The sequence below is a fragment of the Trichechus manatus genome, unplaced genomic scaffold (genome assembly GCF_000243295.1).
Source record: "Trichechus manatus latirostris isolate Lorelei unplaced genomic scaffold, TriManLat1.0 scaffold00154, whole genome shotgun sequence".
In the NCBI taxonomy this organism is placed as follows: Eukaryota; Metazoa; Chordata; class Mammalia; order Sirenia; family Trichechidae; genus Trichechus; species Trichechus manatus.
In genome coordinates this window covers 1,974,039-1,997,886 of record NW_004444090.1, presented here as the reverse complement: position 1 = coordinate 1,997,886, position 23,848 = coordinate 1,974,039, and the positions used below count along the sequence as shown (strand labels likewise).

The 23,848-nt window shown below is 36.1% G+C and overlaps 1 protein-coding gene across 4 annotated transcripts in view; it reads right to left on the bottom strand.

Annotated features, from left to right (window-relative positions):
• The window catches only part of UBE3D (ubiquitin protein ligase E3D), a 162,653-nt gene that overhangs the window by 113,449 nt on the left and 25,356 nt on the right, over positions 1 to 23,848 (bottom strand). For 3 of the 4 annotated variants that reach the window (XM_023740391.1, XM_023740389.1, XM_023740392.1), the window contains exons 4-5: positions 12,431 to 12,662; positions 6,551 to 6,620 (exon numbers count right to left, since the gene is read on the bottom strand). In XM_023740391.1, the coding sequence (XP_023596159.1) occupies positions 6,551 to 6,620; positions 12,431 to 12,662 (302 nt within the window). The remainder of the gene's footprint in view (positions 1 to 6,550; positions 6,621 to 12,430; positions 12,663 to 23,848) is intronic. The other variant, XM_023740390.1, reaches the window with a different exon arrangement.

Below are 23,848 nucleotides of genomic sequence, written 5' to 3'. Positions count from 1 at the left end.
AGTCATACCCCACTTATCCAGAAATTAGTCATTTGGTGTCATTGTTTCTCTAGAATAGCCATAAACCTGAGAGTAGCTGAAAAAGATTTTTTGATTATAGTATCCCAAAGCCCCTGCACGGACACCAGGAACCTCACATTAATATTTACCCAGAATCTCACAGACTCTGTTAACGTACAACTCTCACCAAATCTGGTTATCTGATTACTTACTTTACAGAAAATTTTAAACAGTAAACCAGATAGTTAATAGAAACGAAAGTAAACTCAAACATTTTAGTTAAAAAAAAAAATCATGGAAAACGTTTAACCTCACTAATAATGAAGGAAATGAAAATTAAAATTATATTAAATTTTAACATGAAACCAGCAAAATATTTTAAATGATAAGGTGCAGCACTGATGAAGATATGGAGAAACGGACACATTTATTCATACAATCAGAATTAGAAATGAGTTTTGAAAAGCTACTTGGCAAAGTTCTCAAAAATGTGTATACATTTTGACATCATGATTAAACACCTAAGAATTTGTCTCAAAGAATGGATATATGAATGAATATATGCAAAAAAATTATCTATATGATGCTCATAATAATATTAACAGAAAAATTTGAAAACAAACTAAATACCTAAAAATTGAGGATGAGTTAAACAATTATAAATTTAGGCAACAGAATTCTATGCAGCCAGTAACAACAGTGGTGTCGATTTTTTTTTTTTTTTAATGTTTTCAACTGTTCAATGTAACACATAGAGAAGGGTAAAAATTAAAATCAATAGACAGCTTAACAAATTATTATATACCAAAGAATCATGATGGTGGATTTACCTATTTCTCCTTGAAATTCTGTTAATTTTCACTTTACTATTTTGAAGCCATGTTATTAGATACAGAATTGAACCTTTTAACATTATGAAGTGACCCTTTTCATCTCAACTGTTGTTAAGCTGTAATTGTAAAATTTTAATCCACAATTATTATTATTTTATATAGTTAATATTCATTCTAATGTCATCCACATATTTACCACTTTCATACCATTCTTTCTTAGAGCTCAGAACTTCTATCCGGGGAGATTTTCATCTACCTGATATACAAGTAGAAAGAATTTCTTTTAAAAAGAAACTTCTTGTTGTTAGGTGTCATCAAGTTGGTTCCAACTCATAGCAACCTTATGTACAACAGAATGAAATATTGCCCGGTCCTGCGCCATCCTCACAATCGTTGTCATGCATGAGTCCATTGTTGCAGCCACTGTGCCAATCCATCTTGTTGGGGGTCTTCCCATTTTTCGCTGGCCCTCTACCTGACCAAGCATGATGTCCTTCTCCAGGGACTGATCCCTCCTGATAACATGCCTGAAGTATCTGAGACATAGTCTTGTCACCCTTGCTTCTAAGGAGCATTCTGGTTGTACATCTTCCAAGACAGATTTGTTTGTTCTTTTGGCAGTCCATGGTATATTCAATATTCTTCGCCAACACCACAATTCAAAGGCGTCAATTCTTCGGTCTTCCTTATTCATCGTCCAGCTTTTGCATGCACATGAAGCAACTGAAAACACCATGGCTTGGGTTAGGCGCACCTTAGTCTTCAGGGTGACATCTTTGCTTTTCAACACTTTAAAGACATTTTCTGCAACAGGTTTGCCCAACGCAATGAGTCTTTTGATTTCTTCACTGCCGCTGCCATGGGTGTTGATTGTGGATCCAAGTAAAATGAAATCCTTAACAACTTCAATCTTTTCTCCATGTATCATGATGCTGCTTCTTGCTCCAGTTGTGAGGATTTTTGTTTTCTTTAGGTTGAGGTGTAATCCATACTCAAGGCTGTGGTCAACTACTAGTGGTGAATTATTCCACGTTTTGTTTGTCAGAAAATATGTTTATCTTTGCCTTCATCTTTGAAGGATATTTTTGCCTGATATAAAATTCTCCGTTAACAATTATTTCTTTGTGCACATTGACAATATCATTCCAGTCTTCAAACTTCCACTACTGCTGCTCCTTTGACGGTAATCTGTCCTTTTTCTCTGGTTGCTTTTAAGATTTTCTGTTTTTAATTTTCCAGAGTATAATTCTAATGTGTCTAGGTATGGATTTCTTTTTATTTATCCAACTTGGACCTCACTGAATTGGAGTTCATTTGGTCTCTTGAATTTGTATATTGTTGTTTTTCATCAGTTTTGGGACATCTCAGCAATTATTTCTTCAAATATTGCCTATGCCCCATTCTTTCCTTTTCTGGAAGTCTGATTAAACATACATTAGATCTTCTGAGTGTATGCTCTATGTCTTCTGTACTTTCTGCCTCTTTGTCTCTCTCTGCTAGTTACAGATTTTTCTTCTCATCTACCTCTGTTCTCTTTCTTCAAGTTATGTTAAACCATCCACTGAATTTTCAATTTCAATTATAATTTATTTCAGAAATCCTATTGTGAATCTTTTAAATATGCTTACTGTTAGTTTCCTTTTCATCTGAGATATATTCAAACCTGTCTTTTGTATTGTTAAATGTAGTGAGTACAGTCTATATTTGATCATTCCAATAACAAACATCTGTTTCTATTGTTTGCTGTTTTTGTTAGTTCACATTGATGGAAGTCTAGTTTACTTATGTGCCTGTTTATCTTGAGTTTTATTCAGTTTTACTTTGTTTAGCCTGCCTCCCTAAAGAGTATCCACACCTGCATAGTTTAACTGTCATCAAATAATTTGATGTCCCTCTTGCTTCCAAAATCTCCCCCTTAAATTTCTAGCTGCTCCACCACCTACCTTGAACTGAATCCATCATCTCTATACAGTAAAGCTGTGGGTTTTTGCTGCTCAAGCTGGGAGGATGGCAACGTCCCCAGGCAAGAAGGTCATAAACTTGCTGTTCTTATCCAAGGTAGTAGTAGTTTTTCATGACTAAACATTTCTTAAAGTGTTGCTTCACTTTAGTCATTTTCCAGTGCCCACTATAGTTATTTGTTGTTGTTGTTCTATACCTTGTTTATTTTAACAATATAATATCTTGGAGATACAGCTGACTACATTCTCTATAATGGCTGCGTAGTATTCCATTACATGGAAGAATTGTTTTTTTTCTTACTTTAGCTTTGACTTTTCACAAAGTTATAGAGCTTTTGAATTTAAACTGGTGTCTATCTTGTATCTAAAATCTTTTGAAAACCTCTTTATCCTTATCATTGTCTGACTATTAATTTACCCATTCTTTGTGACCTTTTTCAAGTTCATTACTGGTTGCCAAAGATGGGAGGGAGCGGGAGAAAAGGAGTCATTGCTTAAGGAGCACTGAGCTTCTGTTAAAGGGTGATGGAAAAATGGACAGTGGCAATGGTTGCACAATCTGATGAACATAATTAATGCCACTGAATTGTATAAAAAAAATGCTGAAATGGCAAATGTTTTGTTATATATATACTTATCACACAAATAGTAAATAAAATTTCCATGTAAGTTTTGAACCAATCAGTGACTAAAATCTGCTCTCCATTCTTGGGAATCTTGTTCTAATCTGGTTGTTTTTAATAATTTTTTGAACCTGCCATTGTGGGTAGAATTGTCCAATATCTGTATACCGCCATATTTGGAAGTGGAATCCTACTGATTTATTTTTAGAGATGTGTATATAGCTCTTTTACACTACCCCCCACACTCACACATATTCACCTTCCTAATATGTGCATTACATAATAATTTTTTGTTAAATCAATATTCAGTGTTTACATTATTATGACCATAATGATACTATGGAGATGTTTCCTGTTTCCTTTTCTTTTTCTTGGAGTAAATAATTGCTTTCTTTTTCATTTGTTTAGTTTTCTAAGCACCCCTAGCTAATTCTTCCCAAATGATAATATGGCTTGTCTCAAGATTATTGTCTACACGTAGTCAAACAAATCAAATTATCTATTAATTCCACCTTATAACGGGAAAAGTATTTACTGCAACCTTCCCTCCCCTTGCTTCAGCCCAGGCTAGTTGTTCTCTAGGCATGTTGTACATCTCTGACCCTGGAACTTCCTTATCTTGCTCTTTTGTGGTGGATGCCGTTTCCTGAACCCCATATCATCTCTTTCTAGGTTAAATCCCTCATTTTGGTGATATATATCCTATGGTAGATTCCTGAGGAAAATATATCTTTGAGGTCTATTTTTTGAGACGTTGTATTTCTAGAAGTATATTTGAAATCTTCACACTCAACTGAAGATTTGACTGTGTAGAACTGTGGCTTGAAAATTTTCTTCCTTCTAAAGTTCGAAGGCATTGTTTCATTGACTTTTAGCTTTCAGTACTGCTCTTATGAAACTCAATGGCCATTCTAATTCCTTATCTTCGGTACGTTGTTTTTTCTCTCTGGAAATTTCATCCTTGGTGTTCTAAAATTACTAAATGATGTGGTTTGGAGTGGCTTCTCTGACACCCCTCCAATAATCATATTGGGCATTCAGTGGGATCTTCCAGTCAAGAAATGCAAGTTGTTTTTATTAAGTTTTTAGTTCTAAAAAACTGTTGTAATATGGTTTTTCTAATTTTTCTTCTTTGATAATTTCCTATACCCTGTTGTCTATATTCTTCCTTTCTAGAATTTCTATTAGCTACATGTTTGGTGTCTTCAAAAATTCAATTTATTCATTCATTCAACAAATATTTACCGAGAACCTACTATGTACCATGTATGTTCTAAGTACTGAAGTAACAGTGATAAAATAGACAATGCTCCCATTCTCAGGAAGTTCACATGACAATTTTTTTTTAATTTCCTCTCCAATTTTTTCTCTCTGCTTTTTGGTTCCCATTTCTGAGTATTTCTGGGATATTTCCTTAATTTTATCTTCCAGTCTTTTGATTAGGTTTTTTGTAAGCTATTACATTTTAACTCTTAGTCCTGTGAATTACGGAGACAATATTATTGCATTTCTCCAAGGACGTTTATTACGGTCAAGTTTTTTTTTAGGTTTTCTTCCATTGTATACATAGTCTGCTTCTAAGTGCCTTTACTCTGCTTGCTTGCTCATTAATCTGCTTTGTTCCCTTTTCTGTTGGAAGTTTCCTCAAATGTTTGGTGCTCTTCAGCAATCCATTCATATATAAGTACAAGGAAGTAAAATGCTAAGAGGAAACTCTTGTGTGCCAGGGAAGGCTTGCTGATTTCAAGGTGACTGAATACAAGAGTCAGAATCTGCATGCCTTTTCTCTGGTTGGTTCTCTTCAATTATTTCAAGAAACGGTCCTCCAGTCTCCTATCTGGAGGATATGAGCAAGTTACAAGTGGAACAGGAGAACTAGGAGTCTAATGGCTCCATATATAGACTCTGAATTAATCGCCCTGCTTCCAGCCCCTTATGTCAGACTGCCCTCCCTGTTACCTGGTGTCTCAAAATTCTGAACTGCTATAGGGCTCCACAGTGAATATTGCCTCGTTCCTCACCCAAATGACCTTCTGCAGATATGTAGACTGCAGCTTCCTCCAACCTTCAGGTATGTTACCATTTCTCAGATTTCTAGCTTCCAAAAATTTGTTTACATCTCTGTCATCTCCTTTCCATTTCTCTTTCTTTTTGTGGATGTACATCTTTTATATTCTTTAACTGTCATTTTAACTGGGTTTCAGAAAGAAAAAAAATTAAAAAATAAATTCATCTTATTTAACTAGAAGCCTTAAAATTTTCTAAATTGTCAATTAAGAGGTTTGCTTTTATTTTCCAAAAATGACATTGAGCGTGGCATCATTTAATATTCATCCTTCCTTTTCTGCTCCTCTAAGCAAGTACATACAAGATTTTGATGATTTGAAAAACAAACAAAAAATACCATCTGCCTTCCCCTTAAGTACAATAGCTTCACTTAAACTCACATTTTCTAATTAATTATATTAAAAGCAATTATTCATCATCCACAAACCTCACGTTGCAGCTCTCTAGACATTTTAAAGCCATATCTTTAAATAGCGAAGCATTTTAATTATCAGGGTTTTCATTATTTCATTTTAAAGCAGTGTAACAGACTTTACATAAAACATAATTAACACTACTGAGAAAAAGAAACAAGAAACCAAGCACAAAACTCAGAATGTGCTTCTTCCCTTTCAAGAGAACTTCTCCCACAAACACTCTATGAAACGGCCCTGAGGCAGATGGCAGCCAGGAAAAGCAACTTCTCAGTCTCTGGGTACCAGCTCTTCTGATTGAGGAGTTATGTTAAGAAAAAGGCCCCAATCTTCTTTAGGACAGAACCAAGTACAAACTTTATACTATTGGCTTTATATCTACAAAAAGATATGAAAAACTGAAAATGACTCCATTGCTTAATGCTTAAAACTCATTTCTATGCACTTATAAAGGCCTAAATATAAAAGCTTCTTGGCATATTGGATGATATTGGTTAGTTGGTTTCTATTTTGAAAAGCATCTACTGTATAACATATATTAATCATCTATCTTTCCAATGCATTTACTATAAAATCTTGTTCTATTGCTTTTTCGTTTTGTTTTGTTTTAATAATAAGGCAATCATTTTGCCTTTTTGGTATGAAATTCTTACCTGATGACATGGTCTCTCCCAACATTACCTTGCAACGCTTACAAATTACTTTGGTATTTGTCTTTGGTTTCTGTAGAACAGAAAAATGTCATTTAAATGTCATTCAGCTTTTCTTAAAAGGAATATATAATTTTAACATAGTCTCTAGAGTATACATTGAACTTTACATTTTATTCTGCCCTCTACTAAATACTGGGAATACATTTAGTTTCAATGCATAATTCAAATGCATAGATCATTTTTTTCAAATCTAAAGACAGAATGATGCACAGACTGACTTTTCCAAACCTAGCGATTTCTTGATGAGCCAAATGGTACCAAATTAATTTGAACAATAAGTAGCTTATATTTACAAACCTATTACCTACTGCCACTGAGTCAATTCCAACTCATAGTGACCCTACAGGACAGAGTACAACCGCCCCATATAGTTTCCAAGGAAGCTGGTGGATTCGAACTGCCGACCTTTTGGCTCTTAACCACTGTGCCACCAATGCTCCTACATTTACAAAAAGCGCTCCCAAATAGCCTTCTAATTTAGAATAGGCAGTTGGTGGGTAACAAAGGCAGAAAGGGTAGATGACTTGCCCTAACTCATGTGTCTACAAAACAGAAGCGTCAGAACTTGAGCTCACATTATTTTGACTCCCAGTCCAGTTTAACTTATGTAAAAATAATCTGTAACTCATAACTACCCACAATTCAGAAAATAAAATATTTAACTTGTTCATATAATTCTATTTTTCAATTTAAGATATGCACTATAAATGGAAAAATGGATAGTGTTATGGGACAAATTCCTGAAATATTCTTTAACTTCAAAACATTTAAAAATACTATTTCATTATTTAGGGTACACATTAAAATAGCTAGCAGTGACTTAATCATCATACAAACAAAAGAATGTCCTTTCACATCCATAGTACTGATATTTTTTAAAGTCATAAAGCACTTCTGGCAAACAGATACATGGCAACATGGCAGAAGTCACAAAAGGTGGGCAGGGAGAAGGATCAGTTCTACAATTCTGGCCGTTTGAGGTTACCCCTATTGGGAAGCCAAAGAATAGAGAGTATTGGTCTAAGTGAGGGAGGACAGTAACTTTCTTATGTGAGAAATTGTATGTATTAATCTAAGGAGTAAGTCTTAATTGATTAGTACAATTATATTTCACTTGACATAAATAGCTACTTTCTAAAAAGTTACATAGGAAGCACATTGAGTTCCACGGACTTGCTGCTAGTAACTGAGAGAGCTGCTACCTGAATCCAGGTCCCTCAGATGCTAAAGCCTATGTTTTTAAGCACAATGCCAAGTATTCCCCAAACTACAGGTCACAAGCCATTAATGGATCATGGAACCAATTTAGTGGGTTATAGACTACATTTTTTTAATGAAATAGAGAATATCAGAGCTTCAAACATAGGGTTAAGTACTGCTTCAAGAAACTTTTGCTTGAGGCATGTGTGTGTGTATGACAGGATCTTTAAGAAAATGTATTTCTTACTTTAGTTAAAGGTCAAAAAAGTCCAAAGCAATTGCACAACTAATATTGGGGTATTTCTCTGTGATTCATCCTTTTGCCCAACTTCATACCCAGGCTAGCAGTAAAATTCCGTAAGTGCCATAGGGCTCTTCCCCATGAAGGAAGCTTGAGAGGAATCTCTTCATACACTGAAGAAATCTTTGGTAATATACTTATCTCATTTTTTTTCTAGTCTAACTGCGGAATTGGAACAGATTCTCCAGTCTCTCTAAAAGTCTCTGCTGAGGAAACAAAAGCACAATATAAGCTCCATAATTCAGATCAGACCTGGCTCAAAAATATATCTAGGAACATTCATGAAGGGGGTTAACAGACTGTATCATCTCTGGCCTTACCACTGACATCCTTATAGGCAGTGCATCACAGACAGCAGGTGTCAGAGCCTGGCCAAGAGGGGGAACTAACTGGATGACGTCATTCCCATCATAGGTAATAGATACAGAGACCAAGGCAGGTGCCAATTTGTTTAAGGACCAGGCAAGGTTACAGGAAGAATACAGCTCATAAACCAGTATGCTCAACTGTAAAGGGTGACATTTCTACAGTTTCATGCTTTCTTACAGTAAAACATACCTGTGCGACTCCAAATTGGTAGTAAAAATATTTTTTAAAAATGATCCATTTTGTATAAGTTAAATCTGACCACCTCATTAAATCTTACCAAAAACTAAGGCCTTTTCTAAAAACAAATATACAACATTAGAGTACCAATGCTTCAGAAGACAAGTTTTCTATTTGAAGCAGAAAATTTTTGTCACGTGCTCTGTTATATATTTCATTTATAACTGCTCTTGCAGCACATTTAGTTTTTTCTCTCACTGAGGCAGAAAATGTGTGTTCTGTCTGTTTGTTTTCTAAATAAGATTCTACCCTTACCAGGCACAGGTAACCAGGGTTTTAAAATCTGATCAATAAAGAACCAACTACCTCAAAAAACCAAATTTATGGCTATTGATTCAAGCAAACCTACAGTAAAAGACACTTTTGAGATAATCAGCCAAATCTGTATATAGATTGGTTATTGTACCGTCAAGGAATAATTGTTCATTTTGTTAAGTATGATAATGGAACTGTGGTTATGTAGGGAAAAAAATCCATACTTTTAGAAATACATACTGAAACATGTAGGGATGAAGTAATATAATATCTGGGATTTGCTCTGAAGTACTTCAGTAAAAGAAAAAAGAAAAAGAAACAGAAAAAATCGTAACTGATGAATAGGATGATTGGTATACTGTGGTTCACAATAACATTCTTCTTACTTTTGTGAATGTTTATAAATTCAACAATTCATTTTCCGGAAACAAACAAACAAAAATATACATGGATTTAACAAAACAAACAAATCACCAAAATCAATAAATTACTGTTAAGTACTCCAGGAGGGGGGAAAAAGGTAAAAATGTTAGTCATACTTACTAGCAGTAACATAATCAAAGTTCAATTTCCTTTACCTTTTTAAAAAAATGGCATGAAGTCACATTGTGGCCACACTTTCTAAGTCTAGAATAATATTACAACTCTTACAAAAGGCTGAGGCACCACCTTTATCATCCTATTACAAGATGCAGGTTTTATTATGCTGGTAGGAACCAAAAACAGTACAAGAGATGACAAATGAATGTAAGAATAAGGGAAAATCATTAGCATACATCTTTTGAAAATTAAAGGTCCATTCTGCCACAGTAAGAGATGCACAAATAAAATACCGTACATACTAAGGGAGCATTGAGGGAAAGAAACAAGTGTAAGACTTTGTTTGCACTGTTTTTAAAAATCAGATAGTTTTTATTAAGATATTACGTAACACTTAATTTTGTTTAAAGAGAAACTCTGCTTTGTAATGCATTTTTGTTGACCTATGCGTAAAGGAAATCATAAAGCAAGTTGTATAATGAAGCAGCCTAACAGTGTGGGAGCTCTATAAAGCAAACATCAAAGACATTGTTGTGGACTAATTAAATCAATATATCTGAGAGATGGCATGGCTGCTCAGAGAGGTGGATTAGCTTCCTGTCCTCGTTTTTATTTTCCTTTGTGTTGTTTCAATTTCTAAGGACCCTTGATATTGTCTCGCCAAAAAAATGTTTCCCAAGAGATACCATTAGGATGCTGTGTCACCATGTGACATTTCAAAACCCTGCTAGATGGCTAGACTGGGTGATATGAGAAATAGGTTTTCAACAGCACAGAGCAGCCTTGTTCCCACAGGAGCCTTTGAGAACACTGTTTAAGCATGTTCCTCCAAATTTATGTTACTATTTTGGTCACAGGCATACTCTTTCAACTGCTACAGTATGCAATTAAAGTGAAACTTCCATCTAGGCTAACTTGAAAACAATCTTGCCAACAGCAGCTTGTCATAATAGTAATTTCCCACAGTCTCCTTGATACTAAAAACTATGATATCTTCCTTAACATATTGTATGGTTGTTTACAATTAAGAGAAATTCTTGCCCAATGGTATCATATACCTGACAAAGACACAGACTTGAGAAAACTATCTCAGCATAGAAGGCAAATAAGGAGCCCTGGTGGCACAGTGGTTAAAGTGCTCAGCTGCTAACTGAAAAGTCCACGGTGGTTTGAACCCACCAGCAGCTCCGTGGGAGAAAGATGTGGCAGTCTGCTTCCATAAGATTTACAACCTTGGAAACCCTGTAGGGCAGTTCTACTCTGTCCTATAAGGTCGCTATGAGTCGGAATCGACTCCATGGCAGGGGGTATGGTTTTGGTTTTTTTTAAAGAGAGCATAGTTTGTCTAATAGGGAAATTAATAGTTTCTCTTATTTAATCTTTCTCCACTCCTCTGCTGCTCACACTTTCTAAATATTTTAAAAATTTATACCTTGATCACAAATATGAAAGTTAAAACACATGAAGTATGGGTATATAAATTTAGATTAAAATATAAACTTAGTATAATCAAGTTAAATATAATTATAACAATTTAGATTAGCTTCTTACCATTTACCTTTTAAAAACAGAATATTAAAGTACTACAATTTAAAACGAACCATATTTAGGTAAAGGCATTTGTGTTTACAGTAATAGATGAGGTGCTTAAATAATTTTAACTGACATCAATTTAACCTCAATACTTAAAGAACTTCCTTAATAGTCCTCAAAATAGAAAATAGTTCTATAAACTAATTTACAGCATAAGAGGCGCCCAACTGCTGCATGTTTCCCGTTGAAAGTCACATTTTATTACAAAAATTAAATGAGTTCTAAACAAAATTAAAAAAAACAATGTTTTTGTTTCCACCAATAATCAGATGTTAAAAAGAATATTCTCTGGTCATGGTTTTCTTTACTTTTTAAATGACATCTGTATCAACTCGCCATCGGGAATTATTTCTCACAAGGGCCAAGCTAATGCCATTGATTTTCTTTTAAAATAAAGTAAACCACTTATTCTCTGCAGTGAGAGAAAACTGCCTTTTCCTTAAAGCAACTTATACACCAAGAGCCACCTGACCTTACATTGTCAAGCACCAACTTAGAATCTACAGCACGAGCTTCATATACGTGCTTGGGCTCCTCCATTTCCCCCTTTTCTTTGAAGGCATCTGCTTTTATGACATCAGCAGAAATCTAGACTATGGGCAGAAACAGTAAATATCTATGTGGAGCCCTCTGGCACAGTGGTTAAGCACTTGGCCGCTAACTGAAAGGTCGGCAATTCGAACCCACCAGCCACTCTGTAAGAAAAAGATGTGGCAGTCTGCTTCCATAAAGATTTACAGCCTCGGAAACTCTATGGGGCAGTTATACTGTGTCCCACAGGGTCCTTGTGAGTCAGAATCGACTAGACAGCAGTGGGTTTGGTTTGGCTTCTTAATTGAATAGAAAATATCCTGGAGCAAGAGAACACTTTTACTTTAAATGTTCAACTCCACCAGCTGCTCCTTAGAAACTCTGTGGGCAGTTCTACTGTGCCCTATAGGGTTGCTATGAGTCGGAATCGACTCGATGACAATGGGTTTGGTTTGGTTTTTTGGTACGAGAATAAAATGTACATGGACCGTGGAATACTGTCCTAAAAATGAGAAAGAAAGGCATTTTGGTTTATAAAATAGTAGCACTCCCGTGTTTCTATGCATGAAGAAGTTCTCTTTCCCTATTCCTCCATCTCTCCATGGCTGTTTCAGTTTAAGGTCATATGCTCATCCTAGAGCAATGCAGCAGAGCCTGGAGAATACAGGCAGATGAAAATAATGTATTTCAGGCTTTAGAATGGTCTGTGCAACAAGCCTGAATTAAGAAAAGATTGGAGAAACCAGATCTAAGCCAACCTCAAAATCAACATTTATTTTGAACAGATATTTTACCAACTCAAAATGGTTCTCAGAAGAAAGACAATGCATCCCTACTCGGCCAAGTTCAGGTCTTGGCTGCCATGAATTGCTTCTTAAATTCACCAAGAAGAAAGAGTCTCCAGTAAAACAGTCATTCTCTTGTGGATGAAGTGGCTTATTAGCAAAGGGGTCAGGATGACAACACCATTCTCCAACGAGAGCTCCCCAGTTCTCACTCGGCAGTGGGAGCACCCTGAGGAGCTTCCTAGTGGAAAGAGGAAATGATATTTTTCACAGCACAAAATGAAATTTACCCATTTTCTTAATTAAATCAACAATAAAGATGAAAGAAATTCATCAACCATATTGCTTGCAATGTTAATCTTTTTCCCAATTATAAAAGTAATATATACTCTAAATAGACAATTTTGAAAATGCAGAGAGGTATAAAGAAAACAAAAATCATCCATTTCTCACTACCCAAAGACAAGTAATTAATTTTTACATGATGGCATATTTTCTTGCCATCCTTTTAAAAGACATGTTTCTACATATATGCATAAAGTCTGGGATCTAAGGGTATATGTGAACTTTATCTTACTTTTATTGCTTTTCTTAAGTTATATCATGATTTGTAATGGCTCCACAATTTTCTATTCCATAGGTATGCCATAACTTCTTAAATCATTTTCTCACTATTAGATATTTAGGTTGTTTTGAAGTTTTTATTATCAATAACCCTGTGATGGACATTCCTCAAAGAAAATTTGTTTACATCTCTGATTATTTCCTTGGAAAAATCTTATACATGTGATTACAAATAAAAATGATATGAATACTTTAAAAGCTTATAACCATATTAGCAAACTGCTTCCCAGAAAAGTTGCATCAATCTATAATTCACCCAATTACCTTCTTTGGAATTAATACTATTATTTTTCTATCTTTGCAAATTTAATGGGTGAAAATGTTCCTAATACTGCTTAAATGGATAATTTTTCAACTACTGGTGAGATTTAATTTTTTTCATGTTTATTGACCATTGTGTTTCTTTTATGAATTGTGATCAATGACTACTTTCTAGTGACGTATTAGTATGCTCTTGTTATCTTGTAAAAGTATATTCTATATTAAGAACACAAAGAAAAAAAAAAAAAACTGATGCTGTCGAGTCGATTCCAACTCATACTGACCCTATAGGACTGAGTAGAACTGCACCACAGGGTTTTAAGGAGAGGCTGGTGGATTCAAACTGCTGATCTTTTGGTTAACAGCCAAGCTCTTAACCACTGTGTCACCAGGGCTTCAATATCAAGAATAAACCTGATGCTGCTGAGTTGATTCCGACCCATAGTGACCAGAGAGGACAAAGTAGAACTGCCCCAGAAGGTTTCCAAGAAGTGAATAAGTGGATTTGAACTACTGACCTTTTGGTTAGCAGCTGTATCACTTAACCACTGCACCACCAGGGCTCCAATATTAAGAATATTAACCCTTTATCTATCATGTTGCAAATATTTTTTTCAGTGTTATTGCCTCCTAACTTATGTGTTTTAAATTTCAAATCATTTAGCCCTTTCTTGTGTCATTTCTTTCATTCTTATTTCTATAAACTTTTTATTTTGGAATAATTTTAGCTCTACAGAAAAGTTACAAAGATAGTACACACAGTTCCTGTATATACTTCACTCAGCTTTTCCTAATGTTAATATCTTACGTAATGAGGTACACTGGTCAAAATTACAGACTTTATGTGAATTTCACCAGTTTTTCTACTAACGTCCTTTTTTTCTGTTCCAGGATCCAATCCATGCCACATTGCATTTGGTCATCATGTTGCCCTAGTCTCCTCTGGTCTGTGACAGCTTCTCAGTCTTTCCTTATTTTTCACGACCTTGAGAGTTTTGAAGAGAACTGGTCCAGTATTCTATAGAATACCCTCCAATTTGAGTTTGATGTTTTCTTACAATTAGACTAGGGTTATGGGTTTTGGAGAATACCATAGAGGTGTGGCACCCTTCTAATCACATCACATTAGAGGGTACATTATATCAACATGACTTATCTATCAATAGTGATGTTAACCTTGATCACTTGGTTAAGGTAGCATCTGCCAGGTTTCTCTGCTATAAAGTTACTATTTCTCTCTTTGTATACTCTGTTCTTTGGGAGATGTCTTAGTCATCTAGTGCCACTGTAAAGGAAATACCACAAGTGGATGGCTTTCACAGAGAAATTTATTCTCTCACAGTCCAATAGGCTACAAGTCGAAACTCAGGGCATCAGCTCCAAGTGAATGCTTTCTCTGTTGGCTCTGGAGGAAGGTCTGTGTCATCAATCTTTCCTTGGTCTAGGAGCTTCTCTGTGCAAGAACCTCAGGTCCAAAGGATGCGCTCTGCTCCTAGCACTGCTTTCTTGATGGTATGAGGTCCTCATGTGTCTCTGCTCACTTCTCTCTTTTATATCTCAAAAGAGATTGGCTTAAGACACTATCTAATCTTGTAAACCTCATCAGTATAACTGCCACTAATCCATCTAATTAGATCATGGTGATAGAGCTTACAACACATAAGGAAATCCCATCAGATTACAGAATGGTACACAATCATACAATACTGGAAATCATGACCCAGCCAAGTTGCCAGATATTTTGGGGGGACACAATTCAATCCATGACAGGAGTCACTAAGTCTAGTCTACTCAAGAGCAAAATTAAGCTCCTCTCTTCCATTATTTTTTATGCTTACAACATCTTTATAGTTAAATAGCTGCTTTTTACTTGCTATCAATTTTTTTAAGGATTTCATCCCCCTCCCCCCTCGCCAGGACAACAGCAGACACCTGAGACTTTAACACTTGGAAAAACAAATACGGTTTATCTCTTTCCTAAACTAGGATGACCAGTAGTCTAAGAGGAGAAGAAAAGTGGGCAGGATGATGAGGTGTTTAAAACTGCTCATGAGGGCAAGGGAGAATGAAGAAAATTAAAGACACAAGGGAAAGATTAGTCCAAACTAATGGACCACAACTACCGCAGCCTCCACCAGACTGAGTCCAGCACAACCACATGGTGCCAGGCTACCACCACCGACTGCTCGGACAGGGATCACAAGAGAGGGTCCAGGACAGAGCTAGAGAAAATGCAGAACAAAATTCTAACTCACAAAAAAAGACTAGACTTACTGGTCTGACAGATACTGGAGAAACCCTGAGAGTATGGCCCCTGGACACACTTTTAGCTCAGTAATGAAGTCACTCCTGAGGTTCACCCTTCAGCCAAAGGTTAGACAGCCCCATAAAACAAAATGAGACTAAATGGGCACACCAGATGAGGCGCAGGAACAAGAAGGCAGGAGGGATAGGAAAGCTGGTAACGGGAAACCAAGGTCGAGGGGGGAAAGTGTTGATATGTCATGGGGTTGGCAACCAATGTCACAAAACAATATGTGTATTAATTGTTTAACGAGAAACTAATTTGCTCTGCAAACCTTCATCTAAAGTACAAAAAATAAATAAATAAAGCCATTGAAAAATAAATAAAACTGCTTATAAGGAAATTTCAAAATAATTTAGCCACGAGCGATCAGAAACATGCAGATGGTCTTCCCAATGTGTGAGCATTGTGAATGCTTAAAGCACCTTGCATGCTTATGCACTTCTGGTGCTATCAGCTGAAACATTTGCTTATAAAGAATCAACTGTGTTTGATCACAGACTTGTTTATGCCAGTTACCCGTTATATAATTTAATTAAACATTATATAAACCACTGAAATGAGTTGCTATTCCTTTGGAAACTGAAGATTTCAGAGTCTATAAAAGCAAGTTGTTAAAAAAAAATCACTGGTGATTTATATGTGGGAAAGACAATTGTAGAACACTAGGAGGACAGGGAGACAGTAAACATCTCGAAAAAGTATGTAATCAGATTGCTTTTAGAGTGACTAAATTCTCATTCTACTTTAAACAAACCCAAACTGGAGATTGTAGGTGATGAATTTAGGATGATTTGTGTGAAAAATCTATACAGGAGCAGATTCGTATTCTACAAAAAGATATTAGCCCCATAATAAAATACTAGTGAATTAATGTACATTTACATGTTTTAAGTTATAATATTTAAATGTAAAAGTACTATTTTTAAATCATTCCCCATGTTAGCCTTTTTTTAATGTACTTTTTAAATTGTGGTAAATATACACCAACCCCTCACTTATTGAAATGGTTACATTCCAAAGACCTGGTTGTTATCCAAAAATTGGCATTTATGTGAAAATGGAGGGTGACTACATCAGATCACAAAACGGAGGCTAACTACATCATTACATAACTGCTGAATTACATCATTATATAACTGCCAAATTGTATCATTACATAACCACCAAACCACTGAGAATCATGGTCCAGCTAAGTTGACACATAACACATAGCCAGCATTATTCTCACCTCACACCTCGGTGTTAGTTACTGCCAGACGTACATTGTTACTGTGAAAATAGCCAGAGAGCAGATTTTTTACTGTTGCTATAAATGCAAAATGTCAGACAACAAGACAGTCGATAAATGAGGAGTAAGTGTATATGTAACAAAACATTTGACATTTCAACAATCTTCACATATACAGTTCAATTTTCTAATAAACTATGATCTCAGAAAAAGGCAATTACAATGTGGAAGAGGGGAAACACTTAATTTCTAACTCCAAAGGACAGAGATAGGAACAAGAAAGGTTGATCTTAGTTTAATATAAGGAAGAACTTTCCCTTTCAAATTAAGGAATACTACACCACTTGCATCCTTCAACTGCTGAGCCTGTTAAGGACATCAAGAAGCAATTCTTTCAACATACATTTCTTAAGAGCCTATTATGAGTCAGGCATTGTGCTAGGACAAAATATTAACACGTACAGTCCCTCTCTCAAGGTACTTACAATCTAGTATAGACTGTAGACCTATAAACAAATAACAAAACCACAATAAATGCTTATAACAGAGTAGTGAGTCTAAACTCTTGTGGAGGAGGGGAGACACAGATACTTTTGAAAATTTGATGGAAGATTTAGCCCCTTTTCTCAAACATACATTCCCACAGGCAGGTATAATCTGCATACTATTTTATTACTTTAGGGGACTCATGGATCTCGAAAACCAATCCATTAATTCAGTGCTAGGGGAGTAGAGTAGAGATGGACTTCAAAGAGGTAACATCTGAGTCAGCCTTTGAAGGATAAATAGGAGTTGTCTAGGCAATGAAAGTATTTAAGAGCATCATGGATGGAGTAAACAATATGAAGGTGGATACCAGATCTTCTTAAACTTACCACTCTATTCCCAGTGTCTGGCACAGTGCTTGACTTATAGTGCATACTCTTAAATATTTCTTGAAGGAATGAACTAGCATATTTTGATAATATGCGAGGCCCCTGGTTGGGTCTGTTACATACTGGGATGAAAGAGTTAACAAAACCTTCTCTCCTGTTGTTTGAGAATCTGACCTAAGGTTAGACCACAAGTTCTGTTACTCTGGAAACCAGGTAAGATGATAGGTGTCAACTATATTGCTAGGCAACACTGCTTGTGGTAAAATGACCCCTGATTGGTAAAATTGCATCTGGACCAGGAGGAATTATGAATGAGCTGTAAATATCTGAAGAGGACGCCATGTTTTGGGCCTTCCTGAATATAATCCCTTGTGAGGAACCCTACAACAATGCAAAAGAATTGTTATAAGAGATAATGGCTGTCACTAGGAGTGGGAATTGACTTGATGGCAACAAGTTATAGGGCATGAGGCTTCTTCTAAGTCAGCACAGCTCCTATACCTGTCTGATGTGGATCTCGCACTTTGTACCTAAACTGTGTCATGTGAGGAGACAAGGGCTCTGAAGTAAGTATATGAGCTGCCACTTGCATGACAGCTGAGAGGGCCCATGCTAAGAGGAATGCCTGACGCTGCCCTGCTGACAAGCTGGCAAGAAATGTGGCCTGTACTAATCTAAGAAGACTTCCCTGGTGGGCACTGCACACACCTTATTACATTTAATGCTCATAACAACTTTGTGAGATAATTGTCATTCCCATTTTACAGAGGAGGGATTGAAGCTCAAAAAAAATTAATTTGCACAAGTTCACAGAGCTTAGGTGATAAATGATACCAGGATCTTAACCCAGGTCCTTCCTGGCTCTAAATCTAAACTCTTTCCCTGGAAACCCTAACTCTAAGCTCAGCCCTAACCCCAACCCTCCCCTGGCAATGCAGAATGGCAGTAAAGGATAGTGGCAAGTTATGTGAGGTGTTAGATGCCACCCTAAGGGGCAGGGACTTGGTCCCACGCATAGGAGAGAAGTATTATAGAATCTTAAGCAAGGAAATGATGGCTCACATTTGAATTTTTACAAAGAGGAAGAGGGCAAACAGAAGTGCCTGTTTAGGGTGTGTTACAGATTGAATTGTGTCCCCCAAAAATGTGCATCAACTTGGCTAGGCCATGATTCCCAGTGTTGTGTGATTGTCCACCATTTTGTCATCTGATGTGATTTTCCTATGTGTTGTAAATCCTAGCTCTATGATGTTAATGAGGCAGGATCAGAAGCAGTTATGTTAATGAGGCAGAACTCCATTTATAAGATTAGCTCGTACCTTTAGTCTATCTCTTTTGAGATATAAAAGAGAGAAGTAAGCAGAGAGACAGAGGGACCTCCTACCAACAAGAATGAAGAATCAGGAGGGAAGCACGTCCTTTGGACCCAGGGTCCCTGTGCTGAGAAGTTCCTGACCAGGGGAAGATTGATGACACAGACCTTTCCTCAGAGCCGACAGAGAAAGCCTTCCCCTGGAGCTGGCACCCTAAATTTGGACTTCTAGCTTCCAAGACTACAAGAGAATAAATTTCTGTTTGTTAAAGCCATCCACTTGTGGTATTTCTGTTAAAGCAGCACTAAATAACTAAGACAGAGTGTGAGTTAGGCCTAAATGAGCTCCTTGATCTTCTCTATCACTAAGATGCCGTCTCCTAACATTCTGCATGTAGTGCTAATGAACAGATGCTCAATACAGTGCAAAGGCAATAAATCAAAATCCCATACATGACCAAAGAAATGCAACTGCACAAAGATTTATACAGATCTGGGAGAGTTGATATACGTTAACACAAAATATGGTATTTCAAACTTAACTTGACCTCATATTATAGTGAATAAAAGCTTATCTTATACCATCTAAATAGGATATCAGGAGCAGGTAAGTACTTAGTTCACAAGTTACTGCAAAGATAAAAATGTTTTTACGACAGAAAAAAATCTTTCTGGTATTTTGAGAAAACATAAAACCTTTAAGAACAGAAGATATTGTTTTAATCACAGCTCTACTGAAAGTATATTTATCTAAAATCCTGAAAAGTGTAATTTGATAAGAGCTACTTCTCAAGAGAACTTTAAAAATAAAATAGATACAATTTTTTTTCAAAGTAGATTTTAGATAAAAACCTGCTGGAGCTCAGAAAAAGTGAAATGATTAATTTTTTCCATTTAAGATTCTATGATGAATAGCAACAGGTTTATAATAAATTAAAAATTGCTGAATATTTTAATGCATTTTGAGCATAACAAACTTTTGAGAAAGAAATTAAAATACACAATTTTAATAAATGCTATCGTGTGATGATGTTTTAATTATTACTTAAACAGCAATATAGACATTAAAATGAAATGTCCCTTAACTTTAAAGTCAACTATTAATCAGTGATAATAACAATGATAATAACACGGAACTTTATATAGATTGTATTATAACCAAGTGGACATTAAGAATTTTAAGAATAACATAAAATAGCTGAAGCTCAAAATATGGCTGCTGAAATTTAGATAAATTCAGCTGGCATTATCCAACCGGTATGTCACAATCCTATAAAACTAGGTTTGCATTTTAACACTATCATGCACATAGTAAGATTAGACCCATAAAAGTATAATTTTATTCTGAAAGTTTATACAATGTTATCAACAATCCAGTTTATGCCTGTACTCAGGTTTTAACATCTTTGTTCTCTTTCACAGAAAACTGACTGTATTCATAGGAATAGTTATTATCAGACTACAATTCTAGCTGGCCTGCCAAGTGGACTAATCAACCAGTTGGCTATTCTGACATCTCTTATGCTTCCATAAACACCATTCTACTTGTTTGTTTCTACAGTTTCCATGCCCTCATGAGCCGCTGGGGCTGACACCTAGCTCTGCTGGGTGCAGGTGGAGCAGGGCAGGCCATCTAATATTCTACTCTCACATAGTCTGAAAATCAAAAGGCTTATGTTTGAGAGTCTGTTTGGCCAACTAATTTAATTCAAGTTTGTCATGAATTTATTCCGAAAAGACAAAATATTCCAAATACAATGACCATTTGGCTGTTTCTGAGTCTATTCATAAAGGAGTAAATTTTGTTATTACTGTTGCTTGACATGAGAGCCTGCTGGTCTGATCAATTTATGAGTGGTTCTCATGATACAACCTGATAATATCCCAGTTTTTATACAGTTCTGTTAAAACAAAAGACTTAATGCAACTGCAGAGATAACTGGTCCTCAAAAATTGATTCATTATTATATTTCAAGAGGGACACCAATATCCTGTAAGTACTATTAAAGTATGTATAGGCCTAAATGTGGTCTCAACAATAGCATAATCAAAAATTATACACATTCAGACAAATTTTTAGAAAACTATTCTCAAATGGTGAAAAATGTAAACTGGAGAATCTTGTTGTAAATAAATGAGGCATTATTTGTTTTCAAATAACCAAGACAAATGGATAAGAACATGTGATTCTAAATTAAGAATGAAGGGAAAAAAGACCGCCGTAACTAGCAGATTTTGTGTACCCTGGTGCTAATAATAAGGGGCCCTGGTGGTGCAGTGGTTAAAGCGCCTGGCTGCTAACCAAAAGGTCCATAGTTCAAACCCACCAGCCACTCCACAGAAGCAAGATGCGGCAGTCTGCTCCTGTAAAGATTTACAGGCTTTAAACCCTATGGGGCAGTTCTACTCAGTCTTATAGTGTTGCTAGGAGTCAGAATCAACTCAACAGCAGTGGGTTTGGTTTTAGTTTGGGGCTAATAATTTATTAAAAGCCATTAATGAGTCTTAGTAGGTTGAATAGTCCTTTGCACATTATTTCTATAATTTACTTAACAAGAACCATTTTCATTTAAAAAAGGAACAAGCATTAGTCTTGCACTATTCAAATAACCACGAATCACAGAACCAAGGTACAACTTTGTGAAGTCCACTAATCACAGAATTTCCGTTCTGGTAGGAATCTTATAGGTGTATATCTGATCCAACCTCCTCATTTTATAGATGAGGAAACTGGGGCCCAGGGAATGAAACTGACTTGTTCTCAGGTAATAAGGCTAGCCAGTAAGCAGACCTGTAACTCCTCTCCACTGATCCTAACCCCAGAACCTGCTCCTATTAGAGTAGCTGCCAGTGTGGATAAATGACATACTCCAAGGCACCTTCCTAGGAAGGATGTTTACAATTGTTTAATTTTGAAGATAGTACATACAAGCCTCTTCTGAAAAACATTTGGTTTTGTTTTCTGTTAAACAAGCAGAGAAGTTTTCCTTATCACACATATAAAAAACGCAATTGAGGAAGAAATGAGAAGACCACTGGGTTTAATATAAAGAGTCAACATGAAACCAGTGTGCAACTGCTGGAGAAGTATGTTTTTCCATAAAACCAGGAGTCATGGGGCATGCTGTCTAAGAGGGTAATATCAGCAAAGCCTTGAATCACCCAAGATTTCTCTGGGTTGCCCAGGATGCATCCTCATGCCAGATACACAGGTATGATATGAAAAGGCTTTCAGGTAAGCCTCTCTTAAGTGCAGCAACTGCTAAGTAAAGTCCACTGTCTATCTTCTCAGAGAGAAAAAGGAAGAAAGGTGGTTCATTTCCATGGCAGTCTGAATCAAATAGGGTTGAAACGCTAAACTAAATAATTTGCTACTTTGCTAATAAGAACTATTTGGAAAAGGGGATAGAAGAAATCTATAAAACCAACTTATTACTATATATGCTACATCCTTTAACTCTATTGACAAGTTTGGAAAATAGAATTTATGCCTACTTAAGAAGAAACTAAGGCTCTGGAGGTGACATGGACAAGGTTCCCCAAATACTAAGTGATGAAGCTAGAATTCAAACCCAAGTCCCATTCTCCCACTCTTTCCTCTACATTACATGTTCTCCCAATACTCCGTGGTGGGGAGGGAGAATACTGTCCTTCAACATTAGCCTTTAAGTCCTCCTACATCATGATCATAATCTCAGTTCCATGATCATAAAAACGACTGACACAAAACAGAAGATATAACGCCTAAATAGAAAAAATGGAGGCTACAGGTAGAAATTTTTCGTATCATCATCCTTTTCCAGTAAAACACAAATAGCAACTAACAATGAAAGAACATATCCGTTGCTGTAAACAGTACCAGGACATACTGTTAAACTGAATTTAAATTGCTCCTACTGTAACTTCTAGGTCATCTCTTTGTAATACAGGCATGAATGTTCCAGAAGCTTCATCTGAGAATTAACACAAAGCCGGAAATGGACTGAGGGAAGGAAAACATTCTTGGTTAAACTACGATGTAAACTGGGATCCCCTGGACATTTCAGGCTAAAATGAGCCTCTTACAGCGGAGGCACTCTGCAACAATTTTAACCTTTAGGTAATCTGAACAAAGATGTTCTCCTCTCCTCTGTAGATTTAGAAGCACCTCATTTTTTACCCAAGATAGTCATTCTGAGGATGCTCCATTCATTAAACAACTCCCCATCCCCTCCACTTACACTACGGTAACTTTCTGCAATCTTATCTACTTGCAACACTGTTAGGAATTAGGAAGCAAACAAGAAAAATAATAAAGGCAAGATAAATTTTACATATCTCGTCTGATCCTAGACTCGGTGTGCATGTGGAAAAATGTGCCTATTAAAAGGATGGCAAGGAAATATACTATCATGTAAAAAAGGCTAGTAAAAGGCCAAAATAAACACGCCAAATTTTATTCAATTCAACTGACAAAGAATTTGAGAACACATTATTCACCAAGCACTGTGCCTGATGATGATGAAGAAAAGAATAATAATTATAGCAGCAGCCAACACATATGCTTAGCACGCATAAACACTTAAACTCATTCAATCCTCACAATAGCCCCATGAGGTAGGTGTTATGGATTGAATTGTGTTCTCCAAAAAGATATGTTGAAGTCCTAACCCCAGAACCTGCATATGTGATCTTGTTTGGGGAAATAGGGTTTTTCATTGCAGATATTATCAGTTAAGTTAAATAAGGTCATACTGGAGTGGAATAGGGTAGGTGCTAATTCTAATCCCTTCTGGGTGATTTCTTATAAAAGAGAAGGACAGACACGAAAACAGTCACA